Source organism: Schistocerca nitens, chromosome 7 (assembly GCF_023898315.1).
Source record: "Schistocerca nitens isolate TAMUIC-IGC-003100 chromosome 7, iqSchNite1.1, whole genome shotgun sequence".
In the NCBI taxonomy this organism is placed as follows: Eukaryota; Metazoa; Arthropoda; class Insecta; order Orthoptera; family Acrididae; genus Schistocerca; species Schistocerca nitens.
Window position 1 is genome coordinate 572596316 of NC_064620.1, and position 12761 is coordinate 572609076.

Here is a 12761-nt window from a genome sequence, read left to right on the forward strand (position 1 = left end):
ACTAAACCATCACTTTTGATGCGCCAACTACGTTCAAAGGATCCATCGAGTGAGGGTTGACATCTGACCAGTATCTGTGGTTCTGTTTATTTACCTCTCTATCCACAAACAGTACATTATAGGAGAAATGGCAGTTTTTCATCTAGCTTTTGAGTCACCAAGCCCACCAACTGAGAAAGACAATCTGAATAATCCATAATGGGATTTCACATTTTCATTTTGTAAGAGAGTGATTTTCATGTGGCCGAAATTCGCATCACTGGTGTACAGCTGACCCAACTTGTGATGAATATTGCACTCCAAAGTATTACTGAACAATGTTAGAATAGCATTTGATGTTGATTCAACTTTAGCTATTTTAAATTATCTGGCTTTCAGTTTGTTTGCAAGAGAGCCAGTTTCACAGAATTTTGAGAGACGTTTCACTGCAACACAACAGATAAGATGGGTGGTTTCTCTGAGTGGCATTGACTGAAATTCTTGGTGGTAGTATGAGTGATTCTCTCTTCTGAAGTCAGGACAATCTCACAGTGTTTGGCTTGTGTTAAGACCATTAAATTTTAGTGCATTGCACTGCATTAGCTGATTTTGTAATGTAGCAAAAATCAGAAGTACTGTAGCAGCAGAACTTAAGACTGTACTAAGTGACTGCTTTTGCTAGTGTTATATTAATCATGAGATAGACAAAAATTGTCTGAAGATGGACAGGGACACTGTTTATGAGCGCAGGAGGAATTGGTTACTGTCCAAAAATAGCTGGAATCTGTGTTGGACACGACCTACAAGCTTTAGGCTGCAGCCCTGGGCTGTGGTGGCACTGGGGCACCATGAGACAAATCCTCTGGTACCTCTAGAGCCTATAGTGTCATCTGGACTCCCTAATGTTACAGTACCTCCCGATTCACCTGTCCTGGCTGGCTGACATTTACTTGCAGTGAATTCAGAACAGTGGCAGAGTCATAAATTTCTGGGTGGAAGGATAAATGGGATGCAGCTGCTGAGCTGTGTCATCGTTGACCCCCCCACCCTCTGCACATCAAAACCAGGTCTGTGAGATTGCTCACTGCTGAAAGTATGTCTGACCAAGCAAGAGACACTTTGTCTGTTAGGACAGAGGCCAATCTTCCTGAAAGATAGGAGCAAGTGCAGAGTGTGAGATTGTTTGTTATTGGGAGCTCTAACATTAGGTTGGTGTTGGTGCCCTTAGGGAAATAGCAGGCAGGTAAAGAAAGAAGGCCAATGTCTGCTCTGTTTGCCTGATAGGGGGTGGAGGGAGCCCTGCTGTCAGCAATTGCACTGAGTGCACACAGCTGCAAATTGTGCCTCCTACTGGCATGAATGACATCTAGTGCATGGATTCAAAGGCCCTACTCAGTTCCTGCAGGCGTCTGGCTTCTTAGGTAAAGACACCTCACCTTACTTGCCAGGTGGAGGCAAAGCTAAGTGTTTTGCAGCACCGTTCCCAGAATCTATCACAGACTTTTGATTTGGATCCAAGTGGAAGGTTTAAACCAGAGGCTCAGATGATTCTGTGATGATTTTGGATGCAGATTTCTTGATCTCCACTATCAGTTGGATAATATTAAGACCCCCCCCCCCACCACCACCACCACTTCATTTGTACGTCCGGCCTAATGAACAAAATTCTGAAAGCATGGAATATCAGACCAGTTGTGTGGCTGTACTGAGAAGTTTCAAGCAACCAGAACACAGCATGAAAGAAATATTCAAGTGTGAAAGTAGGTTCAGTCATGCCCCAAGGGAATGTTATAGTATCTTTACTTTTCACAACATACACAAATGACCTAATGGATAACGTCTGAAGTTCCACAATGCTTTTCGGAGATGATGATGCTTTTGTATACAGAGAAGTTGTGACACTAGAAAACTGTAGTAAAATACAGAAAGGCCTACAGAGGACTGATGGTTGGTGCAGGGGCTAGCAGCTGATCCTCAACATACACAAAGGTAACATGTTAAACATAAAAAGGCAGAAAAAATTATTATTGTTTGACTACTTGATTGAAGACACTTACTGGGTGCAGTCACACCTATAAAATATCTAGGAGTAGGCACACAGAGTGATTTAAAGTGGAACAACTATATAAAACAGATCACAGGTAAGGCACCCGCCAAACAGATTCATTGGAAGAATCCACAGGAAGTGAGGTTCATCCACACAGGAGGTAGTTTACAAAACCCTTATTTGACCAACACCTGAATATTGCCGATCAGCCTGGAATCGGTACCACAGAGGATTGACAGAAAAAAAGGAGAACATCAAAGGAAGCCAGTACATTTTATTACAAGTTCATTTAGCTAGCTCAAAAGTTGTCACAGAGGTGCTCAACCAGTTCCAGTGACAGATGCTGCAAGAGAGGTGCTCTGCATCAGAATATGTTTTACTGCTAATGTTCCAACTGCATACAGTTCTAGAAGAATAAATCAGTACATTGATTGCCCCTCTGTGTAGCTTGTGAGAAGACCATGAATTGAAATTATTGAGATCTGAGTTCACACAGGGGCTTACAAACAATCTTCCTGCCCCCATGGACCATTGCAACTAGAACAGGGAAGGGATGAAGTGACAGTGGTTCACAAAGTAAGACTTGTCACATACCATAAAGTGGTCTGCAGGCTGTAGATCAGGTTTCATGCTACCCATAAGAATGGCATACTGGTCATTACTAGAGAATGAATAAAGCTATGCTCTAAGGAAAGGCACCATTGTTTTTCCTCTTGTAGTTCTCTATGGACCCATTTCCATTTCAAAATTACAAGTTGCATTCAAGATGGCAGCCTCCAAAACAGTCAAAGATTGCCCACCAATAGGAAAAATTCTCATCATAATGAAATTTTAACAATACCACACACAGTTTTTCTTCAAAAACTATACAATTATAAGACAGAATTACCTACCAGTACTTTAGCATTGCCAGTTGATCCACATAAAAGTACACTAAATTCTCCTGGTTATCAGTACTATCTGTTCTTTCCTTAGAGTGAAAAGAGGGATAGGTTGGGAGAGGTTAAGAAGGAAGGTCATTACCTACAAAGATGGCAGGAGACAATGATGAAAAAGCGAGGGGGAGGGGGAGTGGCCATCAGAGAGACTGGAATTACATCCTATGTTCATCTGATTCTCATTCTAGTTCCAGAAGAGAAAATTTTAAATAATAATTATTTACCTGGTCACCAAGTAGATTCAGAATGTCGACAACAAAAACTGGTACTTAGAATAACAAAAAAGCAAAATTATATGAAGTTTTATTGTGAGTCAAATTGCACTCATATTTCTCATACCTGATTAAGAGGAACATCATGCCCAACCATACAGCGTAGGCAATAGATGAGAGCAGACAGAGTTATCGCCCTGGGGGCATTGCAGTTCCCCCATACTTCAGGCCCGGTACCACTGCAAAAGTAACATTCCATTCATACCAGCTTAAGAACTTAACAAGGAAGAGAAATGTTCATACATTCACTCTCGCTGTGAATGTAACCTCACTCAAGAGTGCAAGGAAAGCAACAAGTACAGGGGCAGTAAGAGGCAATTATTACAAACTTTATTAAGTTCAACACAGAGACTATCAATAAGAGTGTTTATTTTGTTATTAAGGGGTATTAATTGTATGCATCCATACAGTCTTGTTTTTACCAAGATGTTTCTCACATTGTGACTCTCAAAATGTTGCACTGTTCAACTTCCCTTTGTCAATCAGTGCACTGTTCACATTTATGAATATTTGTGCAATTCTTCAAAAAACGGAAAGTCCAGGTTGGAATATCAACAATATTATGAAAAAGATAGATGGCTACTCACCATAAAGATGGCACATGGAGTTGCAGACAAGCACAGAATAAAGGCGGTTACACACTGAGCTTTTGGCCAGACCCTTCTTCAGAAAAGAAAACGTAAACACATTCAAACAAGCAAGCACACTTCATGCTCACATGACTTTTACCACCAGCAGCACTGACCAGAATGCAACTTGTCACGTGAATAGCAATCTGGAGTGGGGTGGGGTGGGGAAGTAGGAGGGATAGCAGGGTATGGGTGGGGGGAGAGAAGTCTGGCAGGACATGCAGGAACTACAGACTGCCCATCACAGGCTGGGCCACTTGTGAAATCAGCCATGTTATATACCAGTTCTGTTGCAACAATTACACAGCTTTTTATATTGGTATGGCTACCAACCAGCTGCCCAAAAGGATGAATGGCCACAGGCCAACTGTGGCCAAAACAAAGTAGACCACCCTGTGGCACAACATGAAGCTGAACATAACACGCTAGATTTCAATGGCTGCTTCACAACCCATGCCATCTTGATCCTCCCTTCAACCACAAGATTTCAGAACTTTGCATATGGGAGTTATCCTCACAACAAATTCTCTGCTCCAGAAATTATCCTTACTTCAACCTACAATAACCTACTGTCCCCACACCCTCCACCCAACAGTTTTCTGCCCCCTCATCCTACCATCTCCTCCCTTTCCATATTCCCTTGCCTTCATTGTGTGCCCCTCTGTCAATGTACCCACCTGCTCTTTCCCCTTCCCTGCTTCTCTCCTTTCCCACTCCCTATATTTTCCCCCACACTCCAACCCCCAAACCTGCACCTGGCAATCTCTAGTCACCACACACCCTGCCAGACAGCATTCTTCTCTCCCCCACCTGTCTTCTACTATTCCTCCTCCCCCTTCCCCTCCCCACTCCGAATTGCTGTTCACACGACAGTCACATTTCAATCGGAGCTACCAGTGGTGTGTGTGTGTGTGTGTGTGTGTGTGTGTGTGTGTGTGTGTGTGTGTGTTCCCCACTCCGAATTGCTGTTCACACGACAGTCACATTTCAATCGGAGCTACCAGTGGTGTGTGTGTGTGTGTGTGTGTGTGTGTGTGTTCCCCACTCCGAATTGCTGTTCACACGACAGTCACATTTCAATCGGAGCTACCAGTGGTGTGTGTGTGTGTGTGTGTGTGTGTGTGTGTGTGTGTGTGTGTGTGTTTCCTTTGCTGAAGAAGGCTTTGGCCTAGTGCTGTAATGTGCAACAATATTTTTATTGTGCCTCTCTGCAACTCAATAAGCCATCTTTACTGTGAGTAGCAATTTATCCTTTTCCTACTATTGCAACTAAACGAAGGCAGTCTATATTGTGCCATAAGCATTTCACTTCTTTTTAATTGTGAAGCATATTCAGCGGCAGTTTGTGATCTGATTGGTGTACTGATACAGATGCCATCCTGGAGTTGCACATAGTTGGTGTGTGTAACTAAGCTGTCCAATTTTTGGCATTTTTTAACAAATTTTTATTTTTAAACAGCCTCTAACAACCCAGCTATTTAGCCAACTACATTATTATTTAATACTTTCCAAATGACATAATTAATTAATATTTTAACAAAAAGGGATAGAGGATACATATAGTGGAAGAGAAGACAGTATCTGACAGAGCACGGGGGGAAGGGGGGGGGGGGGGCTAAAAGGCAGCAGGACAAAGCTGCCAGGCGCAGTGTTGGGAGGCTGTGAAGGAGGGGATGAGGAAACGGGGAGCAGAACAGGAGAGGAGCAGAGACGGCAAAAGACCAATGGGTGCATTGGCAGAGAGCAGTGCCCAATGAGGGTAAGAGGACATAAATTGGGAGGATGTGACAGGACAGAGGGGGGCAGAAATTAATGAGTGGAGGACGTGGGGCCTCAACCTAGGACAGCCTATTGTCCCCATACCCTCTACCCAACAGTGTCTGTCCCCTCTGCAGTATCACATCCTTCCAATTCACATCCTTTTACCTCAATGTGCACTACTCTCTGCAATGCACCCTCTGTTTAACTGCCCTCTCTGCTCCTCTCCTTTTCTACTCTCTGTTCCACCTCCCCTCCACAACAGCCTACAAAGCTGTGCCTGGTCACCTTGTCCTACCATCTTATAGCCTTGCAATCTCTCTGAGACACCACTCCTCTCTTCCCCCATCTGTACCCTGCTATCCCTCCTCCTTCCGTGTCCCATTCTGGACTGCTGCTTTCATTCTACATTACAAGCGGCAGTCTGGCGAATGCAGCTGGAGATAGTGGTCATTTGTGTGTGAGATGTGCATGCTTGTGTGAATGTGTGTGTTTCCTTTCTTTTCTGAAGAAGGCTTTGGCCAAATATCAGTGTGTTGTAACTTCCTTTTTATTATGCCTATCTGCTGCTCAGTGTATCATCTTTATGCTGAGTAGCAACCTATCCTTCTCGTAATATTGTTTCTGCAGCCACAATTTGGAAGGTTCATGAAGAATGGAGGTTTACTTTTTTTTTAACACTTTTTTACACCTTTTTTCTTTTTTTTCCGGGATTAATGCTTCAAATCATTCTTGCCATCATAGTGGAGAAAATTATCCACTAAAATAACCGACTGAAAACACATCAAGCAGTTGGTAAAGTCAAAGCATGTCAATCTGTTGGAAATAATTCTCTTTGCACTGACCTGCAGAAGAAGGTGCTATATGCAAAACAATCTGAAGGAAATTTGAGTAGCTTGGTAGAATGTTTACATCAATTCAGTTTCTAGCCAATTGGGTCACCAAGGAATTTTATGTACAGCATTTCATGTTCCAACTGTTGGAGGTAAAGGATCTCAATCTTAGAGATGGGATGCAAGAAATCACTGTCACAGAATAATAGTGCTATTACTACAGGAGTTGTGCATAAAAGATGTGATTATGTAGGAACAGAGCAGGGATTGAAGGAAAACGAAAAGATAGAAGTATTTTTAAGTGATGTGTAGCAATCAGAGAGACTGATTGTTATGGGAAGATTGTTTTCATGCCAAGGCCAAGCAAAAATGTGAAGTTAGATTTCTGTTACAGCAAAAACTTATTTTCTGAATTGGTGGAGACAGAATGAGAAATTGTTCACTGTGGAACAGCTAGGAAGCTGAATGTGCTAAAAGCGGAATCAAAAATAAAACAATAAAGCAATAATGGATTCTTTTTTATAAAAGTTATTTTCTGGTTTTGGGCATGGAATCTTCCTCTACCAACCTGCTTATGGGTCACTCAACAGAGCCTCACTCAACACCTCACACCACTTGTCTAGTTCAGATTCACTGAAAACCAGGAAGTCCAGGATGGAATAAAAACAATATGGAAAGGACAGGTTGATACTTGGTATATATAAATGGCATTGAGTCACAACAGGCACAATGAAAAATAAAGCTAGAAATATTTCAGATTTTGGACAAAGTTCTTCTTCAGAGGTAGAAAACATACATACATTCACACAACAACAACAACAATGATGACGACGACGACACCTCGCACACAGATGGCAGCCCTGTCCCCGGGCACTAAGGCCCAAAGCGGCTGTGACTGATGTCAGTGACAATCCACCTGACATGGGTAGTGGAGGCAAGGAAGAGACGTGAAGCAGGAAGGGGGAGGAGAAGCAGGGTAGGGGCAGGGGAAGATGTTTGTGCTGCCTGTGGCAGGATGCAGGGACAGCACTGGGATGCCGCACTTGGGTGGGTAGGGGAGGGACAGCATAGTAGAAATCTGCCTCCCCTCCAACACCACACCTCTCCTTTACCACCGCTACCTGCCCCAGTTAGACTGCTGCTCAAGTCAAACACAGCAACAGTAGGGCCTTAGGGCCCAGGAATAGTGTGTGTGTGTGTGTGTGTGTGTGTGTGTGTGTGTGTGTGTGTGTGTTGTTCTGCTTTTGAAGAAGGGTTCTGTGGGACGCTGAAAAATTTCTAGTGTTCTTTTCCTTGTCTGCAAGTCAACACCTCTTCTCTATAGTGTGTAGTGATCTATCCTTCCCATGTTGTTCAGATTCACTGAGGACATTTTATTATCTAGATTCATGGGAAGGCCTATGTCTCTGTGTCTGCTTCTCCCTACCTAAATGTCCAGATCCAAATCATCTTCCCCTGATCATTCAATTACATGAGCCACAGTCCCTGATGTCCATGCCAATCTGTCAACTGACTCAACAGTGCCCATGTCCATATGAAATGTACCAATCATAAACAATATTTCTATTTTGAGAGCTGTCATTGATCCCATGTCAATAGGCCTCTTCTGTATAGCCTTGGAATTATCTGGAATTGTCCAAATATGAGCCTCCATAGACATAACAGTGTGTGTGACGAGTCAAGAAACAGATTTGCAATGCCATTCTGTCCTATGACAACAAAAGACCCATCACTACTGTGTACTAGCTATCATCTAGTATTCTCTTTATCATCCAGTAACATCAGAACTTGAAAAACACAACACTATTATTCAGAAAGGTTTAGACTAACACTCATCTAGCACCAAATTGAGAGATACGATTCCAAAAATCCTTCCCTCATTACTCAGTTAATCCAACAACTGCCTGATTTGTATACTCCATTTCATCATTCATGATCTTAAGTACTAATGGTGTCTCATTTATGCTGTACATGTACAGGGTGTTTCAAAAATGACCGGTATACTTGAAACGGCAATACAAACTAAACGAGCAGCGATAGAAATACACCGTTTGTTGCAATATGCTTGGGACAACAGTACATTTTCAGGCAGACAAACTTTCGAAATTACAGTAGTTACAATTGTCAACAACAGATGGCGCTGTGGTCTGGGAAACTCTATAGTACGATATTTTCCACATATCCACCATGCGTAGCAATAATATGGCGTAGTCTCTGAATGAAATTACCCGAAACCTTTGACAACGTGTCTGGCGGAATGGCTTCACATGCAGATGAAATGTACTGCTTCAGCTGTTCAATTGTTTCTGGATTCTGGCGGTACACCTGGTCTTTCAAGTGTCCCCACAGAAAGAAGTCACAGGGGTTCATGTCTGGCGAATAGGGAGGCCAATCCACGCCGCCTCCTGTATGTTTCGGATAGCCCAAAGCAATCACACGATCATCGAAATATTCATTCAGGAAATTACAGACATCGGCCATGCGATGTGGCCGGGCACCATCTTGCATAAACCACGAGGTGTTCGCAGTGTCGTCTAAGGCAGTTTGTACCGCCACAAATTCACGAAGAATGTCCAGATAGCGTGATGCAGTAATCGTTTCGGATCTGAAAAATGGGCCAATGATTCCTTTGGAAGAAATGGCGGCCCAGACCAGTACTTTTTGAGGATGCAGGGACGATGGGACTGCAACATGGGGCTTTTCGGTTCCCCATATGCGCCAGTTCTGTTTCTTGACGAAGCCGTCCAGGTAAAAATAAGCTTCGTCAGTAAACCAAATGCTGCCCACATGCATTTCGCCGTCATCAATCCTGTGCACTATATCGTTAGCGAATGTCTCTCGTGCAGCAATGGTAGCGGCACTGAGGGGTTGCCGCGTTTGAATTTTGTATGGATAGAGGTGTAAACTCTGGCGCATGAGACGATACGTGGACGTTGGCGTCATTTGGACCGCAGCTGCAACATGGCGAACGGAAACCCGAGGCCGCTGTTGGATCACCTGCTGCACTAGCTGCGCGTTGCCCTCTGTGGTTGCCGTACGCGGTTGCCCTACCTTTCCAGCACGTTCATCCGTCACGTTCCCAGTCCATTGAAATTTTTCAAACAGATCCTTTATTGTATCGCTTTTCGGTCCTTTGGTTACATCAAACCTCCGTTGAAAACTTCGTCTTGTTGCAACAACACTGTGTTCTAGGCGGTGGAATTCCAACACCAGAAAAATCCTCTGTTCTAAGGAATAAACCATGTTGTCCACAGCACACTTGCACGATGTGAACAGCACACGCTTACAGCAGAAAGACGACGTACAGAATGGCGCACCCACAGACTGCGTTGTCGTCTATATCTTTCACATCACTTGCAGCGCCATCTGTTGTTGAAAATTGTAACTACTGTAATTTCGAAAGTTTGTCCGCCTGAAAATGTACTGTTGTCCCAAGCATATTGCAACAAACAGTGTATTTCTATCGCTGCTCGTTCAGTTTTTATTGCCGTTTCAAATATACCGGTCATTTTTGAAACACCCTGTATGTACTAATGAAAAAGAGATCAAACTAATACATATTATAAACAAAAATCTTGGCATCTGAGCAGTTTCCAGAGGTGGTTGTCAACCATTACACAGGAATATAATTAGTAACAGTGACCTACAAGATATTCTCAAAATCATTTTTGAAAAGAGGAAAATCGACTAAATTCACAAACTGATGAGTACCAGACGGGAGTTGGAAAGGGCAAATCATGCACAGAACAGATCTTGAATGTGAACCTGATCAAACTTTGGAGGACATCAGTTTGGATGGAAAATTCTGCAAACTGATTAAACAAACTGCAAACAATGTACTATCCACTTTCAAGTTCTAAGGAATTCTCAGAGTCCTTCAGAAGCAAGAGCCGTTCAGGACCAAAACTATAGTCAGACAAGCAGACAGACTTTAATCCCTGATGTGGGGATTAGGGAATGGTGACAAGGAATGAAAGGAGTGAGGTGAAATGTGATTTGCATGCAACAAAAAAAGAAATACAGATGCACTTCCTGGCATTCACAGACGGTACAGTGATAGTGCCAGAATAATTAAAAGAGACAACTAATCAAACCACGAAGCTCCAAAGTAAAGTGGCTAAATGAGGCTTACATTCCTCTATTGTGAATACACAGTAAATGGCAATCATCACGATAACTCGCCCTAAAGCTTTGTATGCAGCAGAACGTATGACCCTTGTAAGAACATGATTACCTCAGAGGCTAGAATTTATAGAACAAAGTATTCTTATGAGGGTATTGGGACCTCAAAGAACAGGAGACAGCCAATACAGAAGATGAGCCAACCAGAACCTGTACACCCAGTTAGAGAGCATCTCTGCCACTGTCAGGAAAAGTAGGATCTTGTTCTTTGGACACATCCTTAGAATGGGGCCATTCTAGCTGTGAAGTTGACACACTGACAAGGGAAACAAAGTAAGCTGGATCCAAGAGGTAAAACGGGTTCCAGAAAAAAATGGGAAAAGTGGATAGCAAAACTATGTAAGTCATTAAGCTGAATCGTATTCCTCTTCAAACTGATTCAATGACAATGGCCATGAAAGCATGCAGACATAAAGAGTGAATAAGATTGCAAAGTATGAGGTTTAAGTATGAGGTTTAAGAATCCTAAAGCCCAGAAGAAATGAAGTTGGACAAAATTAATGTGGTCCTTAGATGGCTGAAATTCGAAGAAGACATACACAAGTTGTATCAGAAGGAAAATTCACTCAAGCATACTATAAAATTATGAGTAGAGTTACCGGACAATACTTATCTTCAGGAGGCGAAATATCAATGACACTGATAGGTGCATATAAAAATAAGTAACATTGGCACACTTTCAGAAGCAATATTTCCTTCCTTGCAGATATGAGAGAGAGAGAGAGAGAGAGAGAGAGAGAGAGTTAGAGAAGGAAAGGGCAGGTCACTCAAACCCCAGGATGAGAGGGAATTTTTTTTATATTCATTTAAAGAATGTTTGCTATTTTATGAATGATCAACTTTTTTCATTGTAACATTGTAGAAAACCATTTAATATTCAAAATTTGTTTCCCACTGAAGATATTTTTGCCCCCCACAAAACTGTGGAGGCTACTTTGTGTGAATGATATGCAGAGAAATGTGAAATGAATGGAAAGTTGCGACTTTTATGAATAACCACCTCCTAAATGACGTGGCATAGATATTAGTGATGTTAGAGAAAAAAATTTGGCTTCAACATTTGGCAATGCTTCACCAGTTCAGCAGTTTCAGGTCTTTGTCTCCCCTGCTCCTCAAAACAGTTGTGTCTTCCTCTTTCTGTACCTCCAATTGACCAGCGTTTCATTTTTAATGTTTCTCAACCTATCCCTTTCTCCTCCATGTAGAAGGAACTGATAGTTCCAAAAGCTGTTTTAGTGTTGTGAATTTTTATGTGTGGCAATCAGCAGTAACTGTAGTTCACTTCCTAAAGGTATAAACTGGTGAGCAATTCAGTCTGGTAATTTCAAAGAAATAAATAATGGTAGATAAACAGATGAGTCTACAAAATAAATTTTTAACTCAGTCCAGCACCGTATACAAGCTACTAGCAACCCACCCCAGTTTTGCACAGGTGGCATTAAGTATCTATGGTCTATCAACTTATATGTCATACCAGTACTTTTGTTTAAAGGGTGCTGTGTACAGCTATGATTAAAAGCCAAATAACAACTTCAGGTAATTGAATATCATCACTTTTAAGCAGCACATCCCACTTACTGGCATACTACAGTGCCTAAAGGTGTGAGCAGACTCCCCAACCACAACCTGCTAAGAATGCAGACCTTGCACCAAATGCTCTGCAGCCACTCATTTGTCAATAAGATGAGGGCACCAGTGCACTGCACGTATCAAAATCTGTACAGTAGTTCCCAAGTGCAGCCTTAATATACAAGCATAAAAACACAATAGCGGACTGTAATTCATCATAGTGCAGAAAATTTTTAACAAATATTTATAAAATATACACAAAAACCTTCCTTGTGAGTCAATAAATCTATTGTGAAACTTAACCAAAATCTCTACAGTAGTTCCTGTTTCTTCTCATCCCATCTGGTAAGTCTCCCCTGACATGGGGTTCTGGGCATCTATTCTGAACTCTCTAGTCCCTCCCCTCCACCCCTTCTGCCAGAAAAACAGGCCACTGGTTCTGAAAGCTTGCAAATTTAGGTACTTTTATGTGTGTGTTCTCCTGTCACCGCTTGGCAAGTAGTAGATATTTTTTATCTATCCAATTACATAATGTTTTCAGTTACATAATTTTT

At 42.2% G+C, this 12761-nt stretch overlaps 1 protein-coding gene across 1 annotated transcript in view; it reads right to left on the bottom strand.

Moving 5' to 3' along the window:
• The window catches only part of LOC126195005 (5-oxoprolinase), a 182864-nt gene that overhangs the window by 60432 nt on the left and 109671 nt on the right, over positions 1 to 12761 (bottom strand). Inside the window, exon 16 of the mRNA XM_049933427.1 lies at positions 3304 to 3415. Within this exon, the coding sequence (XP_049789384.1) occupies positions 3304 to 3415 (112 nt within the window). The remainder of the gene's footprint in view (positions 1 to 3303; positions 3416 to 12761) is intronic.